General features: G+C 38.1%; 1 protein-coding gene across 1 annotated transcript; it reads right to left on the bottom strand.

The window, feature by feature from the left end:
• Window positions 1-5224: 5224 nt before the first annotated feature.
• Window positions 5225-12367, bottom strand: RCAN1 (regulator of calcineurin 1). Its single transcript, XM_010131859.1, has 4 exons — window positions 12255-12367; window positions 10019-10192; window positions 8858-9017; window positions 5225-6781 (listed from the first exon to the last, which is right to left on the bottom strand). Exons 1-4 carry the CDS (start codon window positions 12339-12341, stop codon window positions 6618-6620), a joined length of 585 nt encoding a protein of 194 aa, XP_010130161.1. The 5' UTR covers window positions 12342-12367; the 3' UTR covers window positions 5225-6617.
• Between the last annotated feature and the right edge of the window lie 296 nt (window positions 12368-12663).

Below are 12663 nucleotides of genomic sequence, written 5' to 3'. Positions count from 1 at the left end.
ATGCCAAGTTGTGTATTTCCCCAGCTGAGGTAACAATAAATTGATTGTGGCTCAATCCAACACTGTTCAGCTCTAACCTTGGAAAAGACAAAAAAAATTTCCCACTGTTGTTCAAGGCGCTTTGCTTAGCTGTTCCTCTTGATATTAGCCTGACAGTAACTCATATTAAGAAATGCTTTTGATGAATTTGCCTAAGTCAAATACACCCTGTGAATTAGCATCACTTTATACAGTGCTCACAAAGATCTGGGCATCTGAACTTCACCTTTCACATCGGTAACGAGTTTTCACTGTGTGTCCTACATGACCCCTTAAAGTAAATGGTTTTAAGAAGTTGACAAAAATAGTTTGAAAGTTTTCTTGTAATACTTTAAACATGTCTAATGGATATGTAACGCTAGAATTTTTACTCTCATTTATGTAGCACAAAACTCGGCCAGGGCAGCTGGTAGAGTGAATGATAATGTGATACAAACAGAACTATATCCCAGAGAGTTTCTATCCTCTGGTATAAAACACACCCCATTTTTTAGCAGGTAGCTTCACTGCTGGTTACACTTCCTTTGAGCTGGTGTACTTAAATATGAAAGTTAGATTAACACTAGTTTGAAAAGGCATCATACTAAAGACATCTGCAAAATTACAAGAGTGAACCCTCACTGTGAGCCTGCCATACATGCCAGCCTTTTCTAACTTGCTTTTCCTGCTCCGTGAGCATTGCAGTGATGACTTCTTTTCAGTCAGGGAAAACTTCTCTCCACTGCACGGCTACACCCCCTCATAAACCGCCCACGTACAACACGCTTCATCATTTGGATTAACCCCATGTTACAGTATGCGTGCTTACTCAAAGTTACTCAAGTGCTGGAAGCAACCTTGACCATGAAATACTGGATACGCACTTGATGTGCGTTTTAGAGGGATCTAAAGCACACACAGTTTTTAAAATCTGTACTGCATCCTTGTGGCCTTCTAACAAGAGGAGATGTGAAACTAACCGCTAGCTACCTTCCAGTATTTAACCTGCTCTGAAAATGAAGATTTCTTAGCAGGGTGATTCAAACCCTTTGCATCTTCTTCTCACGAGTTATATCAATGAAACTAAGCAGAGCACAGTGGGCTGCACTGCAACTTACTGCTAAAACGGTTTATGGTTACCTTTAAAAAGTATTTCACTATGAGATTTCTTATACACCACAGATACATTTCAAACCAACTATATTCAAAGGGATCATAGACACGGAATACCATACTTTTGTAATCCAACAGTGAAATTATTCCCTTTCCACATGTACTATCGTGATTGGAGCCTTAGCTGGAGGTTGAGATTTGATTTTTTTTCAGTCGCATGCAATGACATTGCTTGATATTTAGCTCCACCTACGGGCACCTCCACATACTTCTTTGAATTCACTGAAATTAAACCATTTAGTAATGCTTTAAGGCTCTAATCACGCAAGTCTCCCCTACCTTCCACCCCAAAAGAAAAAAGTAGAGGCACAATTCTGTTAAGATAACTTCACCAAAACCTATTTAAAAGTCAGGTTTTGAAAGATGCATTAGAGAAAAAGCTGAAAAGATCTTAAGAATTGGGGGACATAAGTTTATGACAGAAGGTAGAGGGAGAAGTAACAATGGGATTTTGGCAGAGATCTGGCAGTATAAACTTTCAGCCACTGAAATGCACTGGGACAGAGAGCTTGAAGTGGAGCTCCAGAACATGCCTAAATCCAGCAGCATCCCTGGACACTCCAAAGAACACACCACTTTCCCACAAAGGAAATTAAAACACCTTTGCAGAACCTTTGCCAAGCCTGTAACAAAGTTCTGAAGCCACAGGCACCAAGTGGTGTCTATCCTTGGATAAGAGAAAAAGGGATTTCAGAAAGAACATCTAGGAAATGCTTGTACATGTCAGAGATGGTCAGTCTTTTAGAAATATGGAGTAACATCTTGTGGAAGAAGGGCAAGGGTGGGAGCAGGAAGCAACATTAGGACAAACTGGAGTTTCTTGAGCTGCTATTTGAGAGGCAGAAAGTCCGAAACAGAATGGGTGCCTGAAGTGACAAACTGCCACTTGGAACCTCTGCCTCTTCCTTCACCTCGTTTGATCTTTCTTTGATACTTAACTTAAACTTTCGTTTGATACTTAAACTCACCTCACATAATTTTATTTCTTTTCATACCTCAGACGGAATGTATCACAGTAATAGAAAAACAAAACAATTGCCAATGACTCAAAAAAAAAAAAGGCCAAAAGCACATGATTACAGAGATGCTATAATGTTAGATACCTACAGACCAGGTAACTGACAAAAAAGTTTCAAGTGTGACAGTCACTACTTTATCAATGGAAATTTTGTCAGAGAAGCTAAATCCACTCCTGCCAGATCCATCTTGTCAGCTATTCATCAGTCCAGCCACCTTCGAGGTCTTGTTTTATTCACTGTAATGTCCACTATCTTGGAGGCTGTCTTACACTTGTTATGATTGGTTCTTTTGTTGTCTTCTTTTTAGACATCCAAATAGGAATTATGAAAAGCATAAAGCCAGTATAATCCTCTGCAAAATGTTTCTAAAGTGTGCTTTTATCCTGGCTTGCCCAACAAAGATGGTAGAAGCAGCACAACAACTGAACCCAAGACCTAGTAAGTGAATTTCTGAGCTTAGTCTATGCCTGGAGTAAAGGTCTGTCCCCCTGTTACCATTTCATATGCTGGGAACTGGGGGAGGGCTCAGGGACATACCAGAACAAGCAAGCGAGCAGGTTTTATAAACACAAATCACAATTTCAAGTAAAAGAACTTGTCTTCCCCAAGACATTCTTTCTAGTGTGACAAAACAAAACTTGACTAGGCAGGTGATTATGCCTAGGGCAAAATCCGTGCTGTAACTGTTAAAACAGTATGAGGGAGTTGCTGGAGCTCATTCCTTCCCCACCCTTGACAAGTCTGGACAAGAACAAGTCACACACTTGTCCAATATTTCAAATATTAAAGTTATACACTTGTTGCTGCTCTGAAAACCAGAACTCTAATTAGAAACAAACTTAAGTCTTACATGTTGTTGAATTCACCTTGGTAACAAGTAAGATCCTTAGTGTAGTAATGCACGTGCAAATGCATACCCCAAGGATAGGAGCGTACATCACCGAGCTGGCAACACGTATTACAAATGACAAATGCTGGGGATCGCTTCCAGAGTTATGGAGATTGTGCATGCTATCCTTATGCAGAGGGCAGGTAATAAAACGTGACCTATACTTCCAAAAAGAAGAAGAAATTAGGTCTTCTAAGCAAAGCAGGATGGAATTGCTATTTAGATGGAATTGCTATTTCACCTTCTATCTTCTGTTAGTTCACTTAAGAACCAAGTTATTTCTACTCTTTCCGGCAATTCCCTGGATGGGTCTGCTATTGACGAGCAGCAGCACTTTGCTACTTCAAACCACTTGTGCGTGTATGTAGAACAATCTCTTATACACATCAATACTTTCCAGTCATAGGTAGAGAAGACAAATGAGCATTAATTTCAGTAATTCCTTTTGCTGTGAAAGGATTTCGATTCATATGGAGAGTGACAACTTCAGTGCATCTTCGCATGATGTGTTTTGCTATGGTTCCTAGCTAAAGCCATTTAAATGTGGATGTATTTTTCATATTCCTAAAGCTTTAAAAATAGTTATTCATGTTGTAGAAGAAAACTGGTAAGGATATTATGAACACACAGGGATTATTACAGAACTGTAAGCTGTGGATACCTTTATTAGGAAGCACGTCAACTTCAGGCACAGAAGAATCAGTTTTTAACTGGAATATTCTGGATTGTATTTTATTCATTAGTAGATTCTCATACTTTGAGATCATTAAAGTCTCTTAAGCAGAAAGCTGGGAAGCTTTTCTTTGATTAAATTAATCTGTTTGGTAAGGATGTGGCTTGGGACAATATTCTTACATTTTTCAAATCGGAAGTGTTTGAAAGCTTAAAGTTCAGATTTTGGCGCAAAATCTTCAACTAGTTTCATGCACAAATACCACAACATCTACAAGAAGACAACAAAATATTTTAATTTAATTTAAATATGCCCCATACTATACAACTGTAAAAAATACCAACTAAGCATTCATTTGAACATCCAAAAAAAAAAAAAAAGAACAAACAACCCAGAAAAAGCAAGCAGAACACTGTAGTAATGATAACAGAAGGTGGCACAAGCCAGGATATACAACCAGAAACACAGGCAAGTTACTGTCTCACAACCTTTGTTTACAATCACATCAGAAGGGGAAACATACTGACTGTAACCAGCCCCAGACCTCCATGATTTCTAGTACCCACCTTATTAGACAGATGTCAGTGACTAAAATGACAAAACCATACTGGTATCTAATATTCCGATCTTTTTAATTGAAAGGTAGCGCTGCTTGCTTAGGATTGCTAGGAGACAGAACAGCAACTACCTGGGTTTCTAATGCAAAATTAATGCTTTGATTGGTAATCATGGAAAGAAGCGAAAAGGGCAAAACAGGTCCGACAAGTTTTAACTGAATGAAGTTAAATACCAAGTCCAGCAATAATTTGAGAAACATGGAAAAAAAACCATCTTAGAAAGGCTTAAAGGTAGTTGTGGCAAACCTACAAAGTTTCTCTCCATTTAGTTTACTCATTTCATGTGCTAATAAGCAGTACGTGTACCCAGGTGACTGATCACCTCAGTAACTCAAAATAACCTTACGGACCCCCATGCCCATAAACCACAGCTCCAGCCACACGTGGCATTAGCTGCTTTTAACGCTGTTAACATGGGAGATGGTGCCACTTGAGTTAGGTCCAATTCAGACACCGAGTACCAGTGTTTGTTTCAGTTTACAGGGCTTATCCATCAAAGTGATCATAACTGCAACTATTACTAAAGTTCAATACGTTCCTGCTCTCTACAGTGACAGGATCTCAACTTCTATTTTGCTTAGTATAATGACAGGCCATCAAGAACACTGTGCTTTACCCTGCACCATAGCTTGGAATGGCTTCGTTATACCCCTTATATCTTAAAATATGTATTATTTATTTAAAAAAACAACGTGTGAACCTGTCAATGTTTGCTTCAAATGGCACAGAATGGATTTCTTTATATTCACTCCAGCTACAAAACTGATTCTCAGACCAACTGTAGCAAAAGCAAATCAACAGAGAATCATGCTTTGATTTCTTAAAACATGTTGAGAGTGATATTTTCCCACAGACATCAGTTACTATCTCTTTAAAAAAAATATGGAAACCTATTTCAAAGTGAGAATCTCCATTTTAAGAAACAGGTAATAAAATACACTTCTATCATCTTTCTTCCTCTAAACTTGTATGTCATGAGCTACTGTCTTTAAACACTAACATATAAAAACCCCTAAAGCTTCTCCCACATACACCCATTACCTAAGTATGCATCATTACTTGGCATTAAGCATTTCTAAATACCAGCTTATTTGGGAAGCAAAGCTAAGAAAGTTTATATTTATGGACATACAAAGCCAGTAGAAAAAGATAACAAATGTGCAGCTTGCAGAACAGTTCACATCAGGAATGAACGAGGAAAAGGCACTCCATCTCTCTTCGCTGTTCCACACACTATGTGCTGTTAAACCTTTGCTCAAAACAATGCTGATTCACATACTGAGTAGAGTTCATAACTCTCCGTTACCATTTTTTCACTGAAAAATTACATTGTTGTGAATATGCAACATTAGCTTTATTTATACATTTAAGAGTACTCTTTTTGCCAAATGAGAAAGTTAAAACTATCAAACAAATGTTATTGAAGATATAAATTATTTAAACTTAAATAATTTAAAATCAACTTAAACAGCTTTTGTATTGCACATTTTTCCATTACTTTGCCAGATAAAACCCTATATAGGCATTTAAAAGGTTAAAATTTTAAAAGCACAAGTTACGTAGCACCAAAATAAGGTGCTAAAGAAACTGTATACCTGCTGGAAAACGAGTGCCAATAAAAACAAATATAAATATATATGTATATACACATCTAGTAGTAAGACTGGGACGCTGAGATAATAAATACTCAAAACAATTTCCCAGATTTCCAGAAACATGTGAGAAACTATAGAAAATAATGCAAAGTTACTTTAGAAGACCAAGAATACACATGCACAAAATCTATTATAAGAAAAAGGTTTACAATTCCCGTACTTTAATCTTTAAAACCACCTCTGTTATCGCTATGTACTCCACACAATTACTAGCCTATTAGTTTGAGGATTTATGTGAGTCAGAACAAAGAAAGCTTCCCCAGTTGCTTTATAATGGAACAGCCTAGAGTACCCCCAAAAAAATAAACCTAGTTTGTCCTGTTATGTCTCAAAATGTTCTCTCTCTGCCTATCTTTTGCTCCCAGTGATCTGGGAATATGCTCATGCCATCCATCAACCTGCAGCATCAAAAATAAGGATGAAACTTCCTGTATTTTTTTCTGAGCAAACTTATGTTAGAATTTCTCCTACTGTAACTGCTGCTGTTGCCAACAAACCTGTGACTTGAGGTTTCCACAGTAAATGTTTCCCTTGCATATGTCTAGTTGTAACCCCTTGAAAAACAACAGCACTTCAACTTAAATGGGTAGGAGTATAATCTGGCCTTCTTGTCTGAATAATTTTCGGTTTCGGTTTCTTTGTTTCTTCTTCCACATCGTTTTCCTGGTCACTCTCACATACGTGGACGACAACACTAGGAGTAGTGTCAGTTGCAGCATGGAGCTCATACTTTTCTCCTGAAAGTTAAAATATTAGCCAAACTGGTTAAAAAGGATCCATTCTGTAGAAAGGTATGAAAAAATTTACTAAAAAAAAATTAATGAATAAAAATGTGTAAGTCATATACACAAAAGCCTGATGCTACAGCACATTAGCAGGTGCATTGCCAACAGTCACATTTACAATCCAGAAGTATTTAGGTTCTGTTTTCAAAGCAACACAGCTCAGCTGCTCTCTTGAGAGTAAGTTTACATAAATTTCCCTTGGCATCCAGGAAAGCGGTCTACATGAGCAGTCATAACTCTTCTTGGTGGGTTTTTCTTTTTAAAGCACACAAGATTATCTATCCACCATACCACATTCAGAAAGACTTTGTTTTTCTGAATGATGGCAAAACCACAAGATCTGTCTTCCCTCAAAAAGCTTTCAGCGTTAAGAAAGCTCGATGGCTGCAGTTCTTCCCACCCTGTGTAGAGGTGCTCTAACACTGTTAGGGCATTCTGTGGAGCAGCAGAGCTATACAGCTGGCTTCATGCACATACAATGTGAAACACTCCGATATAATACAGCCACTGTGTAGAAGTGCTATGATATGAATTTTATTGACTGATCTAAAATCTTTTTTTCCCCCATAATATAAAGAATTCCTTTTAAGTCTAACCAGATGTTAAATAATTTTAACCTTACATTAGATTTAGTCTAAATAGAAGGAAGAAATATTTTACAGCACGGGTAGTGAAACAGTAGAACAGGTTATGCATAAAGGTGGTAGAAGCACCATTCCTGAAAACATTCAAGGTCAGGTTGGATGGCGCTCTGAGCAACATGATCTAGTTGACAATGTCCCTGCTCACTGAAGGGAGGTTGGACTAGGTGACATTTAAAGGTCCCTTCCAATCCAAAGCATTCTTTGATCCTTTGATAAGAGAAAACTATTTCTTTTCACTGCTTCCCTGATCAGCTCCCCTTAAATTTCTTGTGTTACTTTATACTCATTGCCTCTCAGTGGAGAGCACAGTCTCCATTAAGACCACTACAGTGATCCGCACGTCAGCTGTTCAAAAGCGCTAACAGCAGTGGTAAGGTGCATATCTTAGTGTGCCAAGGCTCTGAAGTGTTCTCTGCTCTGTTTCCCGAGAACTCTATGAAGAGGAACTGGCACAAAGAGTAGTTCCATAGAGGAAAAGGCTTTTGCCTCCAGTGCTTCAGAAACACACAAGCCATTGTGTTAGAGTAACCTCTGCGTGCTCCTTGGTACCACGTCATTAATGATGTTCAAATGAACATCACGACCAAGAGGCAGAGCTTTATAGGGCCCATACAAAAAAATCTCATGGGAGAAGGAATCACAGATATGCCAGTGAGCTTACCGCAGGGCAACTCAATAACAGAACTTTCAGGGAAAAAAGAATCAACTTTTACTGCTTAGCAAGCCTTTAATTATTTATTTTAAGACCTACAGGTTTCTTTTTAGTATTGCTAAACTTAAAAAGCAAGCTTGTAGTAAAGAAAGCAGCACCCATGGAGCAAGCTCTGAATTTAAAAAAAAAAAAACAGTAAGCTGTAATATTATTTATTCAGTCCATGAGTTTCACCAAAGACAACTTTTATTCTGACAAGCATAGTCTTACGGGACTTCTGTTTCAAAACCTGATTTCGGGAAAATAAAATCTTTGATAAAAACATTAAGTACGTCAGCAGTATTCTTGATGGATGGTTTTACAGACCTACATGCAGATTCATCTGCTTCGTCTGAAACAGGATTTTCCCATCCCTTCAAGAGGTACATAAGTAAACAATTGTGTCTTCATTTTTAGGAAGCTGTTTCTTGAAAATTCTGACGAACAAGCAAACATATTTTTGAAGCAACGTTCACGCTTTCTACAAATCACAAAATAGATCATGTTGCGGAGGTCTGGGCCCTCCAAGTGATCCTGTAAATTACTATGTATGTAAGAAACTACCATTTACTAATAGTACTTCTGATACTACAGATTTAATTGGCAGTAATTAATTTCAAAAGTTCTAGAAATACAGAAAGTTTAAAAGGTGTTCTATTCAACCAAAATTTTAGTGTTTCTATTCCTTCTTACCTGGTCCTAACTTGGAGATAGCATATAAAAGGTCATAGTTAATGACTGGAGTAGCATCTTCTACTTGCTTCCAATCAACAGGCGGAGAAGCAGGAGGTGAAATCAAAAACTGTTTGTCTGGGTTTGGTGGTGCCAAATGTGAGCTTCCAATGTGCAAAGTCTGAAAAAAGCACAAAAGCCAGAGCTCTTTCACTATTATCAAGGAATCCATCATTCACGAGGAATCTAAAGGTTTGGATAGATGTTATGCTGTAACAGGCACTCAAGGTGGCAGCATGTAACTATACTATCGAAGAAAGCTATATGAAAGACCCAGTGTACAAAATACAGACAAGCCACCACATCCATAAACTCTGATGAAACATGCAATGAATGGTGCACATCCACATCTCCTCATTATGGAGTTTTACAAGGATTTCACCAGAAAATATCTGTCCTTAAAAATACTACAGTAGAAGGAAGCTGGATATGGGCTTTAAGGCCTAATGACAAATGGTGTTGAAACTCATTACCACAAGTGAGAGTGGTGAGAATTCTAGAAGGTATATAAATAAACTTGCTCCTTCAGGACTGTCCCTAGGGACATCTGAAACAGACACACATAGATTAATTTTCCCATTAAATTTATGGAGGATAATACACAGCAGCCACCAAAAAGCACCCAGATTATCAGAACCTGAGAGTTCCACATCTCTATTAGCAGATGCTGGCCAGCTACAGAGCTGCACTGATGGTGATCTCCAAGTACAAATGTTTGCTACACAAAAGATTCGCTGTAGTGAGAACAGAGTCAACAGGTCGGTCAAGTCCTGAAGGCTCTGCGCCTTGGAGTTCCTCAGATACTACTTGAGCGCATCTGGGTGCATGTGTGTACTGTTGGCACAGCACACCTGGCTTCCCCCACCCATTAAACTCTATCTTTGACTGTGCTGATTACTATCATCTACTCCCTTTCCCCAAGGTTATCAAAACAATACAGAGGGAAACAAACGCAAAATACCCAATGGCCTCCAGATACTTGCAGCTTTGGAACAACCTGCGATTCTCTAATCAAACTGCAAAAATTAACAGCATTCATGAGCACGACTGAAGACCTCTGGAAGCTTATCACAAACAAGTTATGCTTTAGTTCCTTGTAAGGATAATCACAAAAACACTTACCTGAGCAAAATAGAGTTTTATTTCCTTTCCAAGGAACTCTGTCTTGTGCAACTGGATTCTAGCATCTGCTGCAGATAAAGGGTTACTGAAATTTATTCGTACTCTTTTGAAGCTCTTAAAATACTGAAAGGTGATATCTCTGTCGTATGTTCTAAACAGCGATTCAAATTTGGCCTGAAAAGAAAGGACCAGAGAAGAAAGTGAATATACAATGCTCTACCTTTTCTCTAAAGAAATATTGAAATAAATTGCAGTTACTAGTAGGGGCGTACTGCAACTCTTGAATATTGATTTACAACAGCTTAGATTTAGTTTTCTTCTCCTTCTTTTTATAAATAATTTTTCTAATCTATCACCTGTTTTCTCCACAGCAGCCTTTCTCTCCCTTATTAAAAAAAATGTACTATCATTAGTAAGTGTTGGACATGATACTCTGATTTAGTGACATAACAGAAATAGTAGTATTGGTAAGATACTGAAAAGAAATGCTTGTCCTGTAAAACTAATATCCAAAGGCCTTGAAAAAAGGTCTGCCAAGCATGCCCTTGTCTAAGCGAGCAGTTTTCAAGGAAACCAACGCACCAGTTTTATTAGAGAAAGATGAAAAAAGTGTATTTGCAAGCTAAATGTAATTTTCTTCAGTGACTCAGCATCCATAATAAAGCTCACAAATGTCTCCTGTTTTAATAGCTGCTACTTTGATTTAGGAAAAGAACATATTAATATTGACCTCTAGTTTAATAGCCTCTTCTATTTCTGGAACTGAATTCCAAAAAGGCTCCCACTATCTTTCCTAAAAAGTCTTAAATACTAACCATACATCTCCCGAAGGGCCTTTGAACGCTTTGTTTTGACTGTGTGGTAAGAGTAGGAACTGGACCAAAACCTCATACCTTCACAGGTCTGTAACTGAGTTACTCTGCTGTCCTATCCGCGTGAAAACACTGAAGCATCTTTACCAACAGCTGGCTACCTCCATTTTGCACTTTGGGATCGTGCTCCTAGGGCATCTACGCCAACCTGACTTGGCTATTTTTCATATCACTTATATGAAGAATGCTTCCACTCTTATTTCAAGACGCCAGCCCAAGGAGAAAGAAGCAGGAGGTTCTGAAGCTTGCAAAGAGTTTCAGGCTCACACTCAGAACACAGTAACCGGTCACAAGCCTTATTTCAGTGATGGCGATAGATAAAGCATTCAGATTTCATTTATTTTCATAAAAGCTTACTAGAAGTTCAATACAAAGCCAAAATAAACAAGTATGTAAAATCACATTGCCCTTTTTTTTTTTTTACATTTTGAATTAGTAGAAGAAAGCTATGAAGATTACATAAGGCAGCAGCAACTACTTCATCCTTCCAGAAAAGCTCTGCTTCACAAACTCGCCACAGCGGTATACAGAACCACTATATTTCAAAGGTATTTTAAAATCAGAGCTGTCCTGCTTCTTTCAGAGCCACACTCAGGCTCCTTCAAAGAAACAAGACCATGACCCTCTGCACACAAAGCCTGCACTTGTTAGCCTCCTGTACTCCAGAGAGAGCTGCACGCAACCATGAAAAGCCAAACCCACACTAAATTGCATTTCCAAGTTTACAGTCAACATTTAAACTCAGAGTACCTGCAAGATTTGTGCAATATATATAGCTTTTAAAATGTGTGTGATTATAAAGGTCATAAACGTCATGCGAGCAATGCAACACTAAACAAAATGTTATTTTTGTCCTTAAGGTGTCTTAACAGACAACAATTCACTGTATTAGGACTGGATTACTTACATTACATTAATCCTAATCAGTTAAATATGAATCCGAGAGGACTTCTATAGTTTTAACATTAAGCTCTTAACTACAGTGCCAGCGGAAAAAAATCCCATAAGTATGAAGTGTACTAAAAATTACGTGGATCTTACTACCAAAAGTATAACCTAAACATTTGCTGAAAATGCATATGGCAAGTGAAGAATGCACTATACAGACAGTCAAGGAAGCCCGGAGGTAAACTTCTGATCATTGTCAAAAACACAGAGCTTAATATCTAATTATTTCCAGAGTTAGTCATTCCTATCAGAGCATACTTATCCAGACTTCTAAGACCCAAGACCATCAAGCTGAAATTTTCTTACAAGTCAAAAAGCTATCAAGGCACATGTATTTTAAACAATCTGAAACAGCACCTACATACTTCAATATTCCAGTATTTCCACAGAAATAGAACACAAAAGATAAGGCATACCCGCGTTTCTGCTTGATTGAAGACATCGCTATCTGCCACACAGGCAATCAGAGAACTAAAACTGTAGTTAAAATTTCTAAAATGCATTTTGTGCTTTGCCGAAGCGATACTTGCTGTTCGGGAGAAACCAATGACTTTTAAGGAAGCCGTTGGTCCTGCAGGCAGCGTTTATAAGGGCAACAAGTCCGGCCCCTCAAATAAAAAAAAAAAAAAAAAAAAAACAAAAGGAAAAAAGGTTTCATAGGTTTTAAAAGGGCAAAAAGTCCGGCCCCCCAAAAAAAAAAAAAAAAAAAAAAAACACAGAGAAGAAAGGTTTCAGAGCATCCTGTATGTGACAGCGAATTCCTGAACAAAGTCCTGCATGCTTTGAGGCAGTCAGGAACAAAATGTAAGCTGCGACTGGAAAGAG

Source organism: Buceros rhinoceros, unplaced genomic scaffold (assembly GCF_000710305.1).
Source record: "Buceros rhinoceros silvestris isolate BGI_N320 unplaced genomic scaffold, ASM71030v1 scaffold2542, whole genome shotgun sequence".
Taxonomy (NCBI): domain Eukaryota; kingdom Metazoa; phylum Chordata; class Aves; order Bucerotiformes; family Bucerotidae; genus Buceros; species Buceros rhinoceros.
Note: the sequence above shows the minus strand (reverse complement) of the source record. Positions and strands in the feature narration are given on the sequence as shown.

What these genes read in the sequence shown, in the direction of transcription:
- RCAN1 (XM_010131859.1), bottom strand. Translation starts at nt 12,341, where the DNA reads ATGCATTTTAGAAATTTTAACTACAGTTTTAGTTCTCTGATTGCCTGT. An exon ending in TAAAACTCTATTTTGCTCAG is followed by an intron (nt 9,018 to 10,018) that starts GTAAGTGTTTTT and finishes TGCTTTTTTCAG; the next exon opens with ACTTTGCACATTGGAAGCTC. An exon ending in TATCTCCAAGTTAGGACCAG is followed by an intron (nt 6,782 to 8,857) that starts GTAAGAAGGAAT and finishes TTTAACTTTCAG; the next exon opens with GAGAAAAGTATGAGCTCCAT.